The sequence below is a fragment of the Lepidochelys olivacea genome (genome assembly GCF_965140295.1).
Source record: "Lepidochelys olivacea isolate rLepOli2 genome assembly, chromosome: 3".
Classification (NCBI taxonomy): Eukaryota; Metazoa; Chordata; order Testudines; family Cheloniidae; genus Lepidochelys; species Lepidochelys olivacea.
The window spans coordinates 157,497,911-157,520,589 of record NC_140413.1 but is presented as its reverse complement, the minus strand read 5'-3'; the positions used below and the strand labels follow the sequence as shown (position 1 = coordinate 157,520,589).

The 22,679-nt window shown below is 46.1% G+C and overlaps 1 protein-coding gene across 1 annotated transcript in view; it reads left to right on the top strand.

Annotated features, from left to right (window-relative positions):
* The first annotated feature begins 6,323 nt into the window (after nt 1-6,323).
* Nucleotides 6,324-22,679, top strand: part of GALNT14 (polypeptide N-acetylgalactosaminyltransferase 14) — a 183,325-nt gene continuing 166,969 nt past the window's right edge. The window contains exon 1 of the mRNA XM_084625285.1: nt 6,324-6,878. Within this exon, the coding sequence (XP_084481411.1) occupies nt 6,753-6,878 (126 nt within the window). The 5' untranslated portion in view covers nt 6,324-6,752. The remainder of the gene's footprint in view (nt 6,879-22,679) is intronic.

The window sequence follows — 22,679 nt, the reverse complement described above, 5'->3', positions numbered from 1 at the left end:
AGGTGTCTGCTGCTGTCCACTTGACAATCCAGATCTGGTCAAGTTACAAGATCTGGTGGGGAGGAATCACTGGCTCCTCCAACTTTTGTAAACATTCCAATTGCACTGTCCCAAACACTCCAGAGTCTTTTGCATCATCCTTAAGCAGCCACAGACAAAACCAACCATTTGCTTGTGCACTGAATTAGGAAGGGCTCCTATGGAAAGAATAGTACGTGATCCTGTAAGCAAAGATTGTATCATAAGGCATACGGACAAGGAGCCAAACTATGGTTGTGGAAGCAACCTTAATTCTGGCATTTGCTAACTTCTGATTTCGCAGCCTTTAACATTATTTTAGCAATTCTTTTTATGTACTATGTAGCGCCTCATCATAAATGATCTTAAAAGGCCTTACACAGAGATTGCTCACCCACAAATAATATGCAGCCACTTCTATGGTGGAACGCAGCAATGGTCAAGCACTATTACATAGTAGTTTAGGGCAAGAAATAGGCAGCAGTATCCAGTCGCAGTTGGAAGGTGAATTTAGGTAGGTAAAATAAGAATGTTAGTATCCTCTCCAAGTTTCATTTTAAAATCCATCCTCAGAGGAGGTAGTGACAAAACTAAGCCATGAGATATTGGTGTATCACTCAAGCCAACAAAACTAGTTACTAGGCCCTTTCAGGCTTTAATATGGGCCTGTTAGTTCAAGTGGCCAACTTGGTTGCAATTGCCATACTAGATCATGTAGTGGGGGTGTCACTGGGTTTAGACCTGTTGGTTTAATTGGCCTAACCCATTGTGAGCGCCTCTGACACTGTGGGCCAGATCTTCAGCAGGTGCAAACTAGTGTCATTCTGACTCCACTGGATTTTATGCCAGCCTATACTAGCTGAGAATCTGGCCCTATGATTGAGGATGTGTGCCCAGATTTCAGTCCAGCAAGTCTGCATATCAAACACGTTGCCTGGGTCTTGGGGGGGCTGCACTGATGACTAGGCACGTTCGTTACAAGTTCAGAATGTCTCAACTGCTGTTTGTTTAAAAGATTTCATGGGCCCAGGGTAATTCCCTACTTACAATCACTTTCAAGCCCATAAGCATACTCAGTTACCTAAGTTTCTGGGGTTCCTTCTCCAGGGCCGTTGGTGAGGACACTTTTAGGGGGCTTGCTAGTCTAGAGTAGAATGTTGTGCAGATTTAACGTGACTTTCCTCGGAAAGCTACGGTGTAAGGGCATTTGGGTGGGAGAGGGAGCACAGAGTGTACCTTTTTCTAAAGGGGTAGGCTTGTTTTGGAGCTCTTCCAGGATTTCCTCTTTCTGCAGGCCCTATAACGAATCCCTCCTCTGGCAAAGGAGGGCTGGATTCCTCTGAACTCTAACATGGAGCATGTGCCAGAACAGGCTGTTTAAAGCAACTTGAGATGGTCTCTCTCTCCTCCCAATCTTCTCCCCCCATGTCCACTGCCTCTCAGGTCGGTTGAGTGCACAGTGCAACCAGTATGCCTCTGCCCAGGGGCTGGGAGGGAAATGGGTGAAGAGGAAAATATCTACTTACCTTTTCCTCCCACCCCCCTGGGCTCCCACCATCCTGGCTCTGCAGCACTCTTCTCAGGAGCTAGGGGATGAAGGAATACCATCTAAATCTCCTTGCTTGGCTACATTAGCTGCCTCGGATAGGTCCTCCCCATCCATGCTGGGGAGGAAAACTTTGTTAAAACCGCTCTCCTTGAAACGTTCTGCCTTTGATGGCACTTTGATGGTATTTAGTGGAAACTTAATTTTATCAAATGTCCCAATCATTATGGTTATGGTTGCCTTCATCCTCCTAAGTTGTTTCAGCTCTAGGTTGATCTAAATACTGTATCAGTCACCCACCTGTTGCTGTAACACCTTTCTGAGAGAGTGGGGCTTTTCTGCAGCCTCACGGCTACTGCACCAGCTGAGGAGCAGCAAACTGGGGAAATGGACATGTCCACCTGATGTTCCCCCAAGAGCTACTCTTGATGGTTAATCCAAAATATTCAACCTGTTGGAAACAGCCCCAGGGTCAAAATATTCAGAAGTAGGCAGGTGCCCTCTTATTGGAACACACAAAGCTTTGCTGGACCTACTCTTCCCCATTGCTATTATCTATCTAGATACAGAGGACCAAATTCTCCTTGCTCCTGCTACAACTTGTTTGGCAACAATGTGATTGCAGCAATGTAACTGAGGGGAATTGTGTGCGTGCGTGTGTGTAAAATCAGCTCGGCTCTAAATATAACTTCCTAACTAATGAATGTACTTTCTCCTTCTCCTCTGAACTGTTTTTCTGTGGCTTGCATGATCGCCTGCTAAATATATTACGATGTGCCATTTGCCTCAGCCTACAGATGCAAGACCCTTGTGTGGTTCATCGGTCCATCGTTTGGGATTTTCTTATACTTTGCAGAGTCACTGACATCCGTGCAAAGAAGCTATAGAACGTTATCAGACGGGAATTCTGCAGTCTCAGTAGTGGTGTTACATCCATCTTACACAGGTGTAGATGACCACGAGGTGCAATGCACTGGAGAATGGGCCCCGAGCTACTTGTCGTACATAAATCACTGGCTATTTATTGCATTAGCTGGGCTCCTGTCAATAACTCTTTCCCTCAGTAGAGGGAGTTGTTTCTCAACGTAATGAGAGAGCATCATCTGACTGCATTTTTGTCAGGCATGTCTTATTTATTACCTTTACCTGTAATCTAATTTGTACTGTATTTCCTTTGCCATTCTATAAACTTTTTATTGAAAAGTTTGTACTGTAAAAAAGACAAGATTTTAATCCACCAGTGAGTTGTCATGCTCAAGTGCCTTCTGCATTTTTTTTAACCTTTTGACCCACTGTGAAGTATTCTAGAAAAATGTTGAGGACCAGGAGGGAACAAAATTACTAGCTTCCATTAAAAACTGCAACAGGTGTGTTGCATTGACAAAACCACAGGATCTATGCCAATACTGAAGTAAAGGGTTGGTTGTATGGTGGTACTGTATCAGAGCTCCAATGTGCCAGACTCCATACCCTAATCCAATAAAGAGATTGTCCCTGCCATAAAAGGCTGTCACACACTTAGTTTATAAATAACTGGATACAAGAAGCAGATGGGGGAACACAATGAAAGTAAGAAGAATATGAATAGAAGCCTACATCTGAAGGCCTCAAGAAGTCGAAGTCCAGCACCCTGTGCTGAGGCAGGACCAAGTAAACCAAGACCATCCCTGACAAGTGTCTGTCTAATCTGTTCTTAAAAAGCTCTAGTGAGGGTGATTACACAACCTCCCCTAGAAACCTAATCCAGAGCTTAACTACCCTTATAGTTAAACGTTTCCCTAATATCTCCCCTAAATAGCCCTTGCTGCAGATTAAGCCTCATACTTCTTGGCCTGCCAGTCAGTGGACATGGAGAACAATTGATCACATCCTCTTGATAACAACTCTTAATATATTTGAAGACTTATCAGGTCCTTCCTCAGTCTTTGGTTCTCAAAACTAAACAGGTCCAGTCTTTTTTAACCTTTCCTCATTGGCCAGATTTTCTAAACCTTTTTCTCACCTTTGTTGGTCTTCTCTGGACTCTCTCCAATTTATCTACATCTTCTCTAAATCGTGGCACCCAGCATTGGGCACGGTACTTCAGCTGAGGCATCACCAGCGCTGCCTAGACCAGGACAATTCTTTCCCATACTACACGCCTACTCATACACCCCAGAATATTAGCCTTTTTTGCAGCCGCATCAGAGCGTGATCCTCTCTAACCCCCTGAGGCTTTTCGGCAATACTACTACCTAGCCAGTTATTCCCCATTTTGTATTTGTGCGTTTGATTTTTTTTCCCCACCTTCCTACACGCAGTACTTGTCTTTACTGAATTTCATTTTTGTTGATTTCAGACCAATGTCAAGGTCATTTTGAATTCAACTCCAGTCCTTCAGAGTGCTGGCAGCCCCGCCCCCTCATTGATGTCATCTGCAACTTTTATAAGCATGTTCTCCACTCCATTTAATAGTACCAGACAGTGTAAGGTGGGAACCTGAGAATACTGTATGCGTTTGAAACTAGGGGCAAAGTTTATATGTAAACAGAATCGCCCCATCTGAAATCTTACTAGAACATTGGACTCTTTAACCATATTAACGGGCAGAAGAATATTACACAAGGGGGAAAGAATCTCTGTATTGTCTCCTGGAAAAAAATGGCCCTCTTCAGCTGCATACAGACTGCTAGGAGAATAACTCAGTAGGAAGAGTGGTAGAATCACATTTACTAACCCCACTTCTTGCAGCACCTGTTTTCCTTAGTCACATGCTGAGGGAGCTCAACCCTGCTTACTTGCAAAGACTGTCTTCTCTACACCAGCACCAACTGCTTCTGCCATTGTTAAAAACTTCTGCATATGGACATGGATTTCGTCGCATTATCCTTCTACAAACCCCCTGGACAGAAAAGTCACACAACCTTAAAACAAAGAAAAGATTAAATGTCTTGTTGTTAATGAAATTTTTATCTGGGCATCTTTCTAAGCACATCAGGCCTAAGAGGCATGGATTACATAAAAAGAGGAGTCAGTGAGCCTTGGAATAAATCAAAAGCAGACAAAGGATGGAGACTGCAAACAGTAAATAAGTGACAGAAACAACTGGAGGAAATCATAAAAACAGAAGCAGTGGGAAAAATGCACAGGAGAGAGTGCAGTGGTCTGCCCAGCTTTCTGACAGCTTATCTCTGATTCCTTCCATATGTTGTTTTATGCATGGGTTCCTGTTTTTATGGGGATTTGTTCTATAGCTTTTATACTAACACAAATGATTCACATCTGCTCTGATATCTAATTTATTCCATCTTCTTGGGCCAGGGAAGGGTCAGCTTATTCACTTCTGGCCAAGGTTAGAAATGGAAAAGTAGTAAGCTGGGGAAGGGAACTGAGCTCGGGTCTGAAATGTGACTTTTTGTTGTGTTTACTATGGTCTTTCTAGCAGCGTATGATCCCAAATGAACTCCAGTTACAATATTCTATCTACCTTAAGCCCTTACTCTGTAAATTGTTCATGGCAGGCAACCCCTGTATCTACACAGAGCCCTACTGAAGTCATTGGGACTCCGTGTGACTGCAGAAATCCCATGCCAGGGAACCACTTGCAGGAGCAGGGCCTTAGCTACTGCTTCTCACCCCGGCTCTCATACTAGTAATAAAACAGTACCTTATCCTTTGCTCAGAGCTACCACCACTCTACCTCAAGCAGATCCATTCTGGGTTGATGATTATGATTTTACTTTTTAAGGGCTCATGTCAGGTCTAAAGCCTTCTATCTTCTCTTCCAACTCCAGTAATCAAATTATCTACCTCCATTCCCCTTGCTGTTTCAATTGGATAAATTAATTTCCATGGCCTACCTTAGGTTCGCGTATGTAATGTTAAGTGGGTGCCTCCTTTCACCATAATACCCCTTTCCATGTCACTTTGTTACATTTCTGCAAGGGGCCTTGGGTTTGTTCAGCCTGAAACGTGCTCCACCAATGTGAAGTGGCCTGACCCCAGCCTACCCTGCTGGTGTCCTTCAGCTGCTCACTTGCAGGTTCCAGGGATGGTGGTTTAACAGCAGCAGACCTGCCCTGCCCACTGCACTTATGCCCCTGAAGTTGTTAATGAGAGCTCAGTAAAAGAACCTCTGGTTCCAGCTTGCTCACTTTTATGAAACATTCTGATTCTCACAAGGGGTTGACTTTAGTGCTGTAATGTCCAAAGAAACAAGCCGTCTTCGCGCGCCCCCCCACTGAAATAAAGCCCCCGTCTGCTTTAAAAATCCTAAATCACCCTAGGCAGGAGGGTGGACACAGGCTATCACCCATGAACTATGAGGCTACCCGCACACAGACCACCTGATTCTCCTCTTTTTCATCACACCAGCCTCAGGCGGGAGGTAGGTCCACCGCCTTCCCTGGAGTTACCTGGGCGGAGGGAGCGGAGAACCAGGCGCACTGTAATGAGCAGAGGGACCCTGCTGGCGTGTAAATCTCCTGCCCCTGGCAAAAGCCCCCTCGCCATTGCGGGCTCTGAGCAGCGCCGAGCACAGCAGTGGCCAGGCGGCTTGGCAGGAGCCGGTCAGGCCAAGCTTGCAGGGAGAGGCTGCCTGGCTGCAGGTTGCCCCCGCCCCGCTTTGCCGGAGAGTTGAGCCTAACCTGGCGGCTCGGAAGCGCTGGAAAGTTGCAGGGCCCCTGCCCCGCCGGCCGGCCGGCTCGGAGCCTCCCCGGACCCGCCCCGCCCCGCCCCAGAGCCGAGCGCTCGCCCGAGTCCGGAGCCGCCCCGAGCTCCAGGGTCCGGCCCAGCGGCCGCAGGCTGAGCCGGTGTGATCCCGGCGGCGCTGGGGGAAGGAGCCGGGGCTGGCAGCGGCAGGGGAATCCGTGCAGCCGGCAGCGCCTCCCCCTGCTCCCGGGGCGCTGCCAGCCCGGGTGACACAGCCAGACACACACCGCCACCTTCCTGCCTCCCGGAGAGCCTGACACCGTCTGGCGCTGCATCTCCTGCTTGGAGCCAGCCTCTCCCGCCCCGGTCCCTCCTCCTCCTCCTCCTCCTCCCCCGCCCCGCGCAGCGCCCAGCCCGGGACTCGCCGCTCTCTGTCTCCGCCCCGGCTCGGCGCAGCCCCGGCTCCAGCCGTGCCCCGCGCAGGGGAAGCAGCCCGCCGCGGGGGTACCAGCCCCTCTGCCCCGCGCCTCGCCTCGCCGCCAGGCGGGACTTTTGAGCGATGAGACGGCCGAGTCGCCGGCTGGCTTTGTCTCTCCTGGGGATCCTGGGGATCGCTGCTCTCCTCTTCTTCTTGGGGGCGAGGAGGAGGCTGGAGGTGGCAGGACCCGAAGGGCAGACGCCAAAGGTAAGGAGCACCCGCTTCTCTTCGGGGACTGGTGGCTGGGGTCCAGCCCGGATCGGCGCCAGGGGGCTTTGCAAGAGCAGTGTGGTGTGCCCAGCTGTCCCGCGGGCTGGAGCCCCTGCAAGTGGCCGCGGGGACATGCCCGGAGCACACGGGCAGCTTTGAGAACAGTCACAGGTGGGAGAACCGCTTGGTTCGGTGCCCTCGCTCCCCCTGTGCTCATGCTGTTGCCTGGCTTGGGGAACTGGATGCCAACTTCTTTGCAACAGTTTCCCAGTGAAGTCCTTTAGGCTCTTACTTCCGCAACCAAACCAGGGCATGATGCACTCAGAGCATCATCACCAGTGGCTTACATTTGTCCATTAAACCCTTGCCACCATCTCTTCCTCCCCTCCGCCCCCCAAAGGGTTTTTAATGTAGGGCTGGAGGAGCGAACAGGATTGCAGGGCAGCCTAGCCATAGCCCAAAGGCAAGCAGCGTTTGCTGTGATGGGACTGGAGATTAGCTCGCTGGTTTCCTTGCAATCTGCAGGAGTTTTGCCTGAGTAAGACCTGAAGGATATGACCCGACCTGAGCATTCTGTCATTTGTGAAAGCTGAGATAAGGACCCTGTAAGAAATGTTTGGGAGGGGTGGGTGCCAGAAAGCCCCTCCTGGGTTGCTCCCTCTCCAGAGGTTTTGCAGTTGTATGAAGTACATACAGTACAGCAAGTATTTTTCCCTCTTCGCGGCTTGCTTAATTCCTTTCTGCGAGTCAGATTAGTGGCACCTATTGCTGCCTCTGATAGTTTTTAATCTGTGTATTGTCTGCTCAGGATGGACCCGATTCTCCTCTTGCTTACCCCAGCTAGCTTTACATCCGTGTAACTTCATTGCTGTCAGTGGAATTACTCCTGATTTATACCAGTGTGAGTCAGATCCTGCCCCGTGTACCGACGTTCTTGCTTCAGTTCCTGTTACTGGTTGGACACCTTCTCTGAAGTTCATGCCACCTTGTCAGGTGTCTGATACCACTGTGCTCAGCCTTGTAGCCCTTACCTGTTCTGTTGGCCCTGGGTATTAAAGTTTTCTCTCAGAATGCCAGCCTACGTGTCTATGAACTTTTTGACTAACCAAGATTCTCAAGTCCATGTATCATTTTTTCTGTCTGCTGTGTCATCTTCATTCCTATGCTGCTTGTTTTTATATGCTGACTGTAACTGCGCTCCCTGTTCCAAATTATGACCTCACCAGGCCTTACCACGGCTAGATAGTTTTATCATGCTCTAGTTTTCTGCTTATACGATCTGTGCCAAAAGTTTTAATGTTTCTATCCACTCCCCTTTCCCTAGATCAGTCTCAAGTTTAATATTTGCCTGTTAGAGATATATACACTTTTCTTGTTATTTGGCTTGCTGTGAGCACACTCCCTTGTATTCTAAATTTAAAATAGTTATTGAATTGAATGCTCTGGATAGCTCTGTGCTTGGTGTATAACTAAACTGGTAAGAAAATGATACATGCAGCATAGTAACGAAGACAACTTTGCACACTTGTAATGGTCATCATCACTAATGATTGGAGCTCCAGGGCTAAAAGCATGAATCTCTATAGTGTGAAATGGAGAACTAAGGCCCCAATTCAGCAAAGCATTTTTGCATGTGCTTAAATCCACCCCTATTCAGCAAAGCCCAATGGGCCTTAAACACATTCCTGAAGTTAAGTGTGTGCTATGTGGAATACAGATGGACCGCTGAATCCGGGCCAAGTCCCCTAGCTGGGTATTATAGCAGACCCGTGTCCTCTGTGGATCAGGCACAAAGGGAGACATGTAGCACACAAGGAAAGCAGTTTACACTTTCAGTTTTCATCTGTGGATTTCTAAGCACTTTATAAACAATAAGTGAATGATCCTCACAACCCTTCTCTGAGGTAGGCATGACTATACCCATTTTAAAGATAGAGAAGCAGACAGAGAGAATTTAATGGACTTGTCCATCACAGTGAGTCTGTGGCAGAGCTGCAGATGCCACCAACTGGTTTAAATCACTACACTTATGTAGTTAAACAAAAAAGTCAGGGTCCTAATATGAATATAAATATTTCAATGACATTCATTTTTGTCTCAGTGAAAGCCGTTTCTGGTTGGACTTGAGCATTCCCCTTCAGTGTTCTGGGCCCAAAGAACAGTATTGTACAGTGCATGAGACAGCAACCTGCAACTTACTAGAAACAGAAACTGAAACTGACCAGTTTAGTTTCACAATCCAAACTGCATGAAATGCAAAAAGTAGGTAAGCAGCATAAACCAGGAACATTTTCAAAATTCTTTCCATTTTAATAACCTATGGTGGTACTAACAGTGGTAAATAACTGACTGTTTGAAATACCTGGGACCAGATTCTGATTTTGATTATACCACTGTAAATCTGCAAAAAGAAAAGGAGTACTTGTGGCACCTTAGAGACTAATAAATTTGTTAGTCTGTAAGGTGCCACAAGTACTTCTTTTCTTTTTGCGGATACAGACTAACACGGCTGCTACTCTGAAACAGTAAATCTGGAGTGACTTGGTTGAAATCAGAGGGTTTAGGATCTGATCCAAAACCAATAAAGTTAATGGGAATCTTAAAGGGCTTTGGATCAGATTTTCACTCCGGATTTAAACCAGTGTAACTGAAAGGGGCATCTGGCCCATGATTTTTATATAAATTGTGTCTGTTTAAGATATTTCTCACAAATGACTATGTGTATGCCAAGTCTGGAACTTTAAATCCAAGTTGCTGTTTGAAAAATTCCTAAATTGGTAAAAATACGTTGGTTTTCATGTGGCAAAAGTCACTGGTTTTTTACGCTTTTTTCAAACAACAATGACTGAATGGATTTTTCAGGCTTCCCATAATCTCTCCTATCTAGGATGGAAGAATGAGTTTGTGCAATTTCAGGCCCAAAGATCATTTTTGTGGGGGAAGGTAACAAGTCACTGGAAACAGAGGTTTAGAATGAAAGTGCTCTCTTAACCATAACTATCCCTTTGAGTAAATAGGCTTGTATTGAAAATGCACTCTTCAAAACGTCAAAATAAAACCTCGCTTGTCAGCCATGATGTACTGTATTCTCCTTCAAATGAACCTTTTTACTTAAAACAGTTGCAGTAGAATTGATTCTTCATTTTACAGCCCCCTTTGAATATCCACAGAACACATACAGACTGTGTTTTCCCCTGCTCTTTGGACTGCTAACCACCTTGTTAGTGGCCTGATCCTCTTCCTATTGAATCACAGAATATCAGGGTTGGAAGGGACCTCAGGAGGTCATCTAGTCCAACCCCCTGCTCAAAGCCCCAAATCCCTAAATGGCGCCCTCAAGGATTGAGCTCACAACCCTGAGTTTAGCAGGCCAAAGCTCAAACCTCCCCCCTCAAAGTCAAGGGTAATTTCCTCATGGCTACAGGATCAGGCCCTAAATTTCTAAGTTACACCTGCCAAGTTGCCATAACTCCGGAAATCTGACAGCTGCAATTGCCTCTCCTTCATTTCCTCTGAATTTTCCATCAAAACAGTTGCATCCCCCTGAGATTCATACAGTACAGATTCATTTTTTAGTGCATTACATTTTTGGCTTTGGAAACTACTTTCGAGTAATATGAAATATGAGCTAGTTGTGAGGAAAGGAACACGATGTCACTTCATTTAACCCCTCTTAAGGGATCCAAATCTGGTTTCATATATGTGCATCAAAGCCAGTGAAGCAGCAATAAAGGGAGAACAGGTCCTTGGGCATAGGACAGTACAATCGTCTGGCCATGAGGTTATGTACTTTGGATATTGGCTAGCTGCTAACCCAGTAGAAAGCAATACTTTTGCAGTATGCAGATAGGTCTTCCTCACCCTCTCCAACTTCCTAGAAGGAGCTCATATTGTAATGGCGGAAACATCATATGTAAAGTAATAGGGTAAACTGGTTGTGTAACTCCTAATGGAGAAATGAGGTGTCTCCATTCATCAACCTCCATGGCAAAGCATTCCTGATCTACACTGGTGAGAAGAGCACTAGGCCTAAGGAATCTAACCCGAGTCTCCTACATAGGAGTCCAGGACATTATCACAGTGGCTATACTTTCCCTATGCTGATATTCTATTGGCAGAATGGATAGGAGCATGCTTGTTTTATTTTACCTGATTTCACCTCCTCTTTCTTACTTTTATCTCCCTGCACCGCACTCTCTGTGGCTCCGTCTACGCTGCAGCTGGGACCAGACTTCCCAGCATGGGTAAACAGGCACGCGCTAGCTCCGATTGAGCTAGTGCGCTAAAAATAGCAGCGTAGCCGGCGAAGCATGGGCTGCAGCTCGTGCTAGTCGCCTGAGCACAAACCTGTAGAGTCCCTATGTATGTACTTGGGTGGCTAGTCTGAGCCACTGCCTTTGCTACCCCTGGCTACACTGCATATTTTTAGGGCACTATCTCAAGCAGAGCTAGCATATCTGTCTAGCCACACTGGGAAGCATGCTGCAAGCTGCAGTGTAAATGTAGCTATTACCTTATTGATCCTCTCTCTGCTTCTTTCCTAGCCTTGCCCACTTTTCTTCTAGTCACTTTCTTCCTTCCTTCCTAATTCAGAGCATCACTGGCTAATGGCTGCATCAAGTCTGCGGTTTATCACATTCAGGAGCTGCCATGGAACATTTCCTGTCCAAGGAAGGCACTGCCAGCAGTTCACTCAAGCAGGGACTTCTTGCTGAGGCCTTTATTTTAAGCAATAAGCTCATAGTAACAATGGGGCATGGAATTAAAAATGTGTCCCACTCAAAGTCATAAGAGGTGTCTCGCCTGGCTGGTTATGGAATGAAGTCCCCAGTGCATCGGCTGCTGCCGTCCAGGCTGATGCTACAGCTGCCTCTTGCATTTGCAATGGACAGTTTGAATCTTACCTGTCTGGCTGGGGAAAACGTTCTTGTGCTTCTCTTCCGTTCTTTTTGGAGTCCCATCAAGCTGTGAAGAAAGGTAGGTGAGGCGAGTCCCCCTGGAATGGTGTGACTGTCTTCTCGTGTCCGCTGTCTAGCAGACACCTAATCAGGTGAGCCAGTTAGCAAGCAAGGGATTAGTAACATTAATCCTGTCTGCTGGATGGTTTACGAGGGAGCCACTGTACAGCAGCTCTGTGTTTCTGATCAGCTGAGGTTCAGTGGTTTATATTCTGTGCTTACGGAGCCTTTCATTTCAGGATCTCCAAGCACTTCACAAGCATTAATCAGTGTCAGCCAATCCCCCTTGCCCCTTCTGTTTTCCAGCGGAACAAATTGAGGCCTTCAAAGGAGCTAAGCATGTCCAGCGCCTATTGACTCAAGGGAGATAGAGTGGCTCAGAACCTTTGAAAATTAGGTCATCCATGACTTGCCTAAAACTGCCTAGTGGGTCAGTGTCAGAGCTTGGAGCAGAATCCAGGAATTCTGAGTCCCTGCCCCTGTTCTAACCACTGGACAGCACTGCCTCCCTGTGTTTTATGCAGGAGTTTTGTCTTTCTCTCATATTAAAAAAAAACCATATCAAAATTAATAATTTAGTTAGATTAAGAAATAATGAGAGGAATTGATATGCTGGATTAATTACAAGTAAATTCGCAGATTGGTTTGTCAGGAATACATGCAGTGGGCTCTGCTTAGTGGCACTGAGCTGGCAAACCCAATTCCCAATGCTTGTGCTGATGCTGGCAGTGGTCAGGTTTCCAGCTTGGTTGGCCTCTCGCTTTCAGGGGCTGGCGGGGCTTGGGAGGGCCTTGAAAGAGCAAGGAGCCCCCTGTTGCTCCCACTAGTGTATGGATGAAGCATAGCTGATGGATTGTAGAGGAGAGCAGGACCTTTATGAGTGGGGCTGAACCGTGGAGGAAGAGACATCTAGGCATCCCAGAAGACTCTCCAACTATCAAAAATATCAAGGCCCTGTTAATGTCATATTAAGAAACATGGAACTAAAAACCTCCTGGAGAAACAAATGTTATTTTCATGTTTCCAAGGAGGAGTTACAAACACTGAAGGGTATAAAAATAATTTAAACCGCAAAATATATGACATGACATATCCTGTAACTATTACTGTAGATATAGTTTGTTCAACAAAAGGGAATGGTTAATGTTAAAATGCAGTGTGTGTGTGTGTGTGTGTGTGTGCGCGGGGGGGGGGGGGTGATCCTCTGAAGTTATCAGAGCTTTCTATAAGTTGCTGAGGACCCACAATTCCTTCTATAAGCAACTGGGGCGGGAGGGTGGGGCACTGTGCAACCTCCCACACTTCTACAAAGGTTCCAGCACCCTTGCTCTGCACCCTGCAAGGTTGGGCCCATAGTCAGAAAGGTGGTTACCAGTTCTGCAATTGGGATCTGAATATCACATTGCATTCTTTCTGCATCAGCACCAGCTGGAAAGATTCTGCATCCAGAGTTCAGCTGATAATCTTTCTTTTTTTAATTTCTCCAGGTTTTACAGCGCCAGTCTCCTGGAGGAGTTTAACATAGATTAAAACAACAATGTACGCTGCCAAAATTAAGATCTTAACACATTAATTAACTGAACTGTGTATTCCAACATGAACACAAGTCTGCCAATTTAACATAATGGAGGGCTTGATCCTGTGCCCATTGACGCCAGTGGGGGATTTGGCACTGACTTTGATGGTCACAGGATGGGACCTATAATGACACTCGTCAATGAATGCCCTCCCTGAAATGTCCAAGGAGTAAAGGCAGGCTTTGCAGCATGTCTAGAACACTAACAAACTGGTGATGCGTGAGCCAGAATCAAATCTAGGTTTTCAGAGTAGCAGCCGTGTTAGTCTGTATTCGCAAAAAGAAAAGGAGTACTTGTGGCACCTTAGAGACTAACCAATTTATTTAAGCATAAACTTTCGTGAGCTACAGCTCACTTCATCGGATGCATTCAGTGGAAAATACAGTGGGGAGATTTATATACATAGAGAACATGAAACAATGAGTGTTACCATACATACTGTAACCAGAGTGATCACTTAAGGTGAGCTATTACCAGCAGGAGAGCGGGGGAGGGGGATGAAGAGTGGGGGGGGACGACCTTTTGTAGTGATAATCAAGGTGAGCCATTTCCAGCAGTTGACAAGAACATCTGAGGAACAGTGGAGGGTGGAGGGGGGAAATAAACATGGCGAAATAGTTTTACTTTGTGTAGTGACCCATCCACTCCGTCTCTATTCAAGCCTAAGTTAATTGTATCCAGTTTGCAAATTAATTCCAATTCAGCAGTCTCTCGGAGTCTGTTTTTGAAGTTTTTTTGTTGAAGAATTGCAACTTTTAGGCCAGTCCTTGCTTACAGACATCCCCCCAACTTGAAGCAAATCCTCACCAACAACCACACGCCACACCACAGAACCACTAACCCAGGAACCTATCCTTGCAACAAAGCCCATTGTCAACTGTGTCCACATATCTATTCAGGGGACACCATCGTAGGGCCTGATCACATCAGCCACACTATCAGAGGCTCGTTCACCTGCACATCTACCAATGTGATATATGCCATCATGTGCCAGCAATGCCCCTCTGCCATGTACATTGGTCAAACTGGACAGTCTCTACGTAAAAGAATAAATGGACACAAATCAGACGTCAAGAATTATAACATTCAAAAACCAGTGGGAGAACACTTCAATCTCTCTGGTCACTCAATTACAGACCTAAAAGTTGCAATTCTTCAACAAAAAAACTTCAAAAACAAACTCCAACGAGAGACTGCTGAATTGGAATTAATTTGCAAACTGGATGCAATTAACTTAGGCTTGAATAGAGACTGGGAGTGGATGGGTCATTACACAAAGTTAAACTATTTCGCCATGTTTATTCCCCCCCTCCACCTCCCACTGTTCCTCAGACGTTCTTGTCAACTGCTGGAAATGGCTCACCTTGATTATCACTACAAAAGGTTTCACCCCCCTCCCCGCTCTCCTGCTGGTAATAGCTCACCTTACCTGCTCACTCTTCTTACAGTGTGTATGGTAACACCCACTGTTTCATGTTCTCTCTATATATAAATCTCCCCACTGTATTTTCCACGGAATGCATCTGATGAAGTGAGCTGTAGCTCACGAAAGCTTATGCTCAAATAAATTTGTTAGAATCAAATCTAGTTTGCTCTCCCATACCCTGTATTTCAACTGCATGTCTAACAGTGATAAAAAACAACACTCTGATTTTTGTGTTTGTGTGACTCAGATGAGCCAGGGAGCAGACCTGCTGAATAAGAAGGAGCTGTTTTCTCAGTCACTTTCCTAACTGTAGCTAGGCTTTGAAAATAGTTTTCTTCCACAGTATCCATCCGGGTTGCTAACAGTTGCGTCTTTGTTGAACATTGAGCGGGACACAAAGTTCTGTCAGAATTTAGCAATCCAATTGGTCAGGCAAAACTCAGCTGACTATAATAATAATAAAACTGTCATAGACAAATGGTGTCAGGCTTATATTATCTGTGTTGTTTAATTAATCTATTGACTGCGCATGAGTGGCCTCTCTGAGATATCTGAAAAACAATAGGCAGTAAATGAAACCCTTGTTAATTTTTCACTGGTAATTACAATGAATGAATTTGCCCCCCTTACATTCCATTACAGCTTCATGGTGCTGCTGTGAGTGATAGGGGCATAAATATTGATTGAACAAGGCCTGTTTACTTTATGAAATGATGAGCATCAGGCATCCAGGAACCTTCCAGTGTTTTGTGCTTGTAAAAAAAGAAAAATTTTAAAAAGGGCAAAAAATTGTTGGCTGTTTACTTAGAAGAAGCCCAATAAAGCTTGGATGCAGAAAAAACCTTTTGTTTGACATTTTAGAGGAAGGAGGAGAAAATTTTCTTTTTTCTCTGAAAGAATGTACAAAGATTTTGAGAAGTACCCAACGCTGCCAAGAAAATTCAAAGCCATTCACTCTTGGACTGAGATTGGAAGGCCCAGTGAGTCTCAAAGACAGGCCTATAGAGCTGCCAGCGAACACCTCCATGCGGTCACCCAGCAGTGGCTGTAACTAATTTGTGTCTCACTACCCATTAGCTGCTGTGGGAAGTCCCACCTCAAGGGGTCTGACAGGCAGCAGCCTCATGGCTCCTGATTGGCTCCCTTCCCTCTACAAACCTAAGGGTCGTTCCAAGAAGTGTCCAGGCAACAGTGTGGATCTGCTGTAACTACCATGACCATTCTTGATCATCAGTTCCTGGCTTTGATCTCAGCTCAGTTTGGACCTTGCATCCAGCCCCGGACCCTGAAACCTGACTCAGACTCTGATCCTTGCTATTGACCCTGGCCTGGAACTTGACTGCAAGCTCCCCTGCTACTCTCAGCCTTAGGTTTGACCCTGCTCTGACTCTTGGTCCTGACTGCCCTTGGCAGGACCCTGGTAGAAATATTCTGAAGATACGGTTCTGAAGATCATTATGAAGAAGGCCGTTGAACAATTTAAAAGAATTTCTATATATTCAGTGTCAGGAGGGTTAGATTTACGTCATTCTATCCCCTCCCCCCCGCTACCCCCATGTTGCTTTTTATCTTTATCCCTTCGGGGCTGGCTCAGGCTAGCTGGTGATTGTCTGACCTTCTGGGTTAATCCTGTCAGAATTCCTAAACTAAGTAGCTCTGAACTAGAGCAGTATGTTGATGGGAGACCTACATGAAACACCTGGATCAGCAGTGGCCAGTCTGAGGGCCAAATGTTCTTTCAGAAAGGTCAGGCGGTTACAATCAGCACTGTGGGGCAGAGTGTCTGGCCTGTTCTGCTCTCTTTGTGCTACTTTGCCAGAACTCTGATATTTTAGGGGTTGCTGTAACCTGTGCCAGCTGGCAACAGTCCATTAGGGGTCATATGCCAGCTGAGGATAGTGCTAATGCAACATGCTCCTGCCTCTCCACCTCTGCACGAGGGGCTCTGGAGAGAGAGAGAGAGAGAGAGACAGAGAGGTGTAGGTGCTGGCTCTGTGCCTGCTAAGGACTCCCCAGTGCTGGGAGAAACCCCGGGAGTGGAGTTGCAGGTGGTTTCTGGTTCCTTTTGCCTATCTAGTATAGGTTCTCGGCTTCTCCTTTTCTAGGGTACCCTGAGTGGCTGTGCTGGGGAGAGGACCTTTGTCAAGCACTTCCCTAAGCTGTAGCAGAGCCAGGAGAGCTCCTATTCTCATCTTCCATATTCCAGCGGCTGATTGTGCACCAAGAGCTACTCTTCTCCTTCCCTGGCCATGCAGAAGGGGGCCAGCAGGGGGGCTGGTGAGCAGCTGCAGCTGGGGCTGGACAGCTGGCGTTGGAAGCACTCCTAGCTTGGCTAGTTCTAGGGCAGCAGCAGCGGAAGCTGTGGGAGGTAGCTAGGGAGGCAGGTCCCTCTACTTCCTCCTCAGAGGGATACAGACACGTTAGCTAAAAAGTCACAGGGTGAAGCTCAGGGAACACACATTTGGTTCATAATCAAATACAGATTTTCGTCTTAACACAGTTGGCCCTGGATGTCCCTGATTCAGAGCCATGAGGGACACAGTGAGTACCACTGACCTACATGCTGTGGGAAGTACTGGTGACAGTTTAGTAGGAGGCATTGTCCTCTTTGATTCAGTGCTGAGCCTTGTATCTCACCCGAATATTTGGGGGTGCTGTACTGCAAGATCTCCTGGCACCTTTGTAATCCTGGTATCCTGGCAAAACTCTGAGAACTGCATCCCACCTACCTAAACTTCCCCCTAAAGTTCCAGGTGGAAACAGTACTTTCCATTTCTAGCACGGCAATGCAGTGGGCAGCTGAACAGCTGCTCTGTTCCATCTGAGAGGTGGCAGGAGAAGTGACTGTTCGTTTTTTTCCAAAGACCTTAGGGCCAGATTTTCAAGTGCTCAGTGCGCACAACTGGGGCTCAGCTCTCACTTAGGCCCCAAATCTGTCTAAAGCGCTACCCACTCAGCAGCTCCCATTGTGACCCTTATAACCAGATTGCCCTAGGAGCTCTGAAGAACCCAGCCCGTTGAGTGAGCTCTTCTGAAAATCTGCCCCCAAATTGCTCTCAGATTATAAACTCTTTGGGACAGCGACTGTATCTGTCTGCATAGCTGAAGGGTGCCTAGCACACTTTGGGTGCTACACAATATACAGTAAATTACATATATAATGTATATGCTGCAATTTGGTGCAGTGGCTTCATGCCTTTCATAAGCATCATCTTTGTGGGAAGATCTTCATACCAGTTTTCATTTCAAAGAGAGTGAGGGTGATCACTGTTTTCCTCCCCTAGCACAGTAATTTGTCACAGGAATAAGATCTTTTGCAGAAAGTATAAGGTATAGTCTATTGAACCATTTAAAAAAACTCTCAGTGCTTTATAATGATATTTACGGGCCAATGCCCAGGTAAATATGTATAAAGCACAGGTAAGTATACAAATTTTAGGTTTAATACTTGGAGCAGTGTTCTGCATAACACCACCATACAGCGAAGTATATACAATGTATTTGGTACATTATTATTCTATCCTGATAAGTCTGAGTAGCTGAGTAGAGGTTTTATACAAAGGTGTACTTGGTGCAGCCCTGTTGTTCTTTGGGAAGGACGCACGTTGTTTACTCAGGATATAAATAAGTGAATGACAACTTTTTCCAGATATAGGACAGCTGTTTGGAAGGAGCTGCCTGGGCAGCTTTCATGACCAAAGAACCACAAAGATTGGCAGAAGTGTTGGATTTCAGCTCCGGAGCTAAGAGCCCTGCTTTCATCTAGCACCAAGGCCTTTGAGCAGCCCCATTACAATCAGTCCCTTTTAGTCATTCAGGGGCTGAGCCTGGCCCACTGAAGTCAGTGGGAGTTTTGACAGTGACTTCAGTGGCAGCAGGATCAGCCCCTAGAAGTGGTGCTACCTCTCAGCTCGATGTCATAATCCCGGGGGTGGGGGTGCAGTATTTTGCACATGACTGAACAAGCTCTTTTAAAAATACCATCCCTGTGAGCACACATGTTGCTTTATATGCAAGCTCTGCAGATGGTATTAGGGTTGGCAACACACACGCCCCTGGAGGATGCCAATTTGGTACTTTTGTTAGCTCGAGTCTCTGTGCTGATGGAAAAGAAAATATGGGAGAAATAATAAAAAATGCACAAGCAATGTGCTGCAGCTGTGCAAGAGAAATGTAGTTAGAGCCATTTCCCTTCCACGAGGACAGCCCAGCATTTGGTGCAATAAAACCAATCACGGGAATGTATCTGCGGGGAAAGCAAAACTGGGATCTGCTAAAGAGAGAAACTTTGCATGAAAGGGTAATTACGTGTCAGATAACAACAAAGGGTGCAGTGGATTGACTATTAAATGGAATAGTACAAGCACAAAATATCTACCATTAACTGTGTGCCTCTTGGAGGCTTCCTCCTGTTTAAAGAAGGGAAAGGGGTGAAAACAAATCTACCAGGCTGTCATCTGGTTATCACCCCACTTTCCCATGCAATGAAAAGAGCCATTCCCCCCCTCCACTCACAATAAAGTGCTCACATTTTGCCAGCAACACTTAGCACATTTGCTTACTAAGCTGCAATTAAATTGATTTTTCTCTCCCTCTTCCCCTTCTTGGTTCCAAAGCCGCTGCGGGAGTCAATGTGACAGGAAGATCAGCTGGGAAAGAGCCCTTGGACCAGATCCTCAGCTGGTGTAAATTGGCCTTGTTCCATTGCCTTTAGTGGAGCTGTGCTGAATTCCATCGGTTGTGAATCTGTCCCCTTATTAATATATAAAGGGACTTATACGGTCTCTTCTGCACAGCATCATCAAAGTGCATGTGCGGTGATGCCACTAAACTGCCTTTGCTATGGGAGATGAATGGGATGTAGCTGAGAATGTTTTACAGCTGACTTATGTCCAGTTCCATTGGTTAAGGATGGAGACGGCAGCCGTCTCCCTCCCAATGGGATGCGTGTGATTGCTGATTGCCTGTCTGTTTACATGTATTTTGCTGTGTTCCAGGCACTTATCATTAGATTCGAAGCACATGCACAAGTCAGTATTTAAAAAACGTCTCTCAGAGCAATCCAAAGCTGAATCAGTGACCTTCCTGCAGTACGGGCCTGCTCACCTGTTTAGCCCCTCCCCTTGGGCTGGACCTGATCCTGTCAGCCTTGCTCATGTGAGTAATTCTTACTCACAGGAATACTCCTATTGATTTCTATAGGACTGTGCATGTGTGTAAAGCCTACTCACATGAGCAAAGCTTGCAGTGCCGGGTCCCTTAAGCCTGGCTGAAGGGATCTGACAACATGCCCTGAAAGCCAGCTCAAGTGCTGTTTGGTTGGGTGGTAGCTGAATGCTCCTCATTGAGTCTCCTACCTTGCTTGAGCATCCAGGCTCATAATGCCTGCTGGGTTAAAACACAAGAAGAAAAGCAGGTCTCTAAGATATGCATGTCCCAAGCTATGATATAGGGCTTCCTAGATCACACGTGCCATCTTGAGTTGCACCCAGTAACTAACTAGAAGCCAGTGGAGCCTCTTCAGCTCAGGGTAATATGCTCCTTGCAGAAGTGTGGCTAAGTAACCAGACAGTCTCATTCTATATTGCTGTTTCCAAGTGGCCTGAAGATGCAGCCTTAGACAGAGTGTGGTACAGTGAGCTGGTCTAGAGGAAACAAGTGCACAAGTCACTCTGCTGAGGTCTCCCATCTGAGAAAATGGATTCCATTCTCCTTGCTATAAGCAGATGTGGGTTGGGAATTACTCTTGACCACTGCTGTGATCTGAATAGCCAGAAGCAACCAAGGATCAGACATGACCCCCAGCTATGAATGTAAGTCACAAGAGGTAGGCGAGTCCCTTCAAGGTGGGATGCAGAACAGATACTACATCCATTATCGTTAGCTGTTGAGGAACATTTCAGGTCCCAGCTCTTCGTAATGATTTATTTCTCCCTGTCTTCTGGCCTTTCCAAACTCGGCTACTTAGTTTGACTTTTTTTTTTTCATGGCTTGCCTAATGAGCTCCCTTGTGGGTCGTGGGTAGGACTTGAAACCAGGACCTTCAACACCAAAGCACAGATCTCTATCACTTAAATGAAAGTAATTACTCCATTAGCTAGTAGCAATTGTGGGCTGCTATATACTACTAGGTCAGCCACTAGGAGAGGATACAATGCTCGCTCTGCCAGCAGTACACTTTCAGCTTTAGCATACTATTCTGAAACAATAAGTGAAGCTGACCAATCTAGTGGAAGGGCAGAATGTAAACAAAGGATAACTTTTTTCAGGACAAATAATCCAAGGTGGTGGCATTAACAACATACAGTAGGTTTTCTGATTCTTGGACCAAGCTATGATCTGGGTGGCATATCTCACACAAGCTCTCTTAATCATCTGCTATTTTTGTGAATTGTTGTCCATGAGGCTGCTTAAAAAGTTGAAATTCCAACTGACATCATTACGTTCCAGAGTCAATAGGCCACTGAGCTTAGTGGGACTGTTTGCTCTTCCCAGAATGGCTGTGGCAGGGTATGTCTCCACAGCAATGGGGAGATATGATAGCAGCACATGTAGACAGACCTGAGAGAGCTTTGCTCTTGCTAGCTTGACTCACAGTAGCTAGCCACCTGAGTACAAGCTGCCTGGGTCTGTACTCTGGCAGCTCGCTTGTGTCTGCACTGACATTGTAATTTGAACTAGCTAGATCAGGGCTTGTTTGGTCATGTCTACGCATGCTCCAATCACACCTCCTGATTGTAATGTAGACAGACCCTTTTAAGACTGTCTGTCTCCAGACTAATGAAGACAGCCCTGCACTGGGTCCGTATCTGGACGCATTAGACCACGGGAGATAGACCTTCATGTCAGCTGGTCGGCTGGGGATAACAGACTACTGCAGTGGGGCAGCTACGTCCTTAGGCAGCTGATTCAATTGAAGGCAATGAAAGACTGTGCCACTAATGGCCAAGTCTATACGTGTGGCTCCTGGAGCTCCATTTGTCTGTGTGTCCAGGCTCCAGAATGGATCCATTCAGCTCTCTTCTTTGTTTTCACATGGTATGTGCTGAGCGTACGTGCTGGGAGCAGGACTCGATCATCGTTAACATCTGAATTCAGAAAATGAGCGGTGATGACAGTTTCATCAGGCATCCACTGGTTTATTTATCAAGGCACTATTTGTAATACTAATCATTTGCCTTTCATCCAAATATATCAAAGCTTCTTATAAACTTTAATTAACCCTTACGGCATCCTCAAGAGGAAGGCAAATACAGTGTTCTGTGCTTTTCACTGTTAACTTTTAGTTCAGGAATTAATGGGTTGACTTGCCGCAGAGTGCATAAATATGATCTAAGTTGGGGCCATGTATATGCTGGATCTGAGCCCAGTGCTGAGAGAATTGGGCCCCTCAAAGTTTGAGTTACTGTGTTGGAAGCAAAAATGATCTTTGGAACAGCAAAAATTGGTGACACATTAGCTGTAACAATGTGTTTGTCTACAGCTGTCTCTAAGTAGACAGAGATAGTTGTTTAGGGCAGCAGCTTGGAGGATGCTTCAAAGCAGAGAGCTATCTGGTTAGCCTGCTGTTTTGATCAGTCACTCGTTGGACTCTGTTTTTGTTGTTTTATCACAGTGAAGCGTTTTGTTGAGGAAATCCAAGGGGCTGCTTGTGATTCACAAATGCACAACCTCATTGTCATGATATCAGCCCATTTTACAGCTGGGCAAACTGAGGTATAGAAAGGTTCGATTACTTGTGCCACCTTACTTTCTGAGTCAGGAGCAGAAGCTGGAGTAGAACCCAGCACTCCTGACTGTGTGCTTAGCCGTACATTCTGACCACTAGAACCCACCC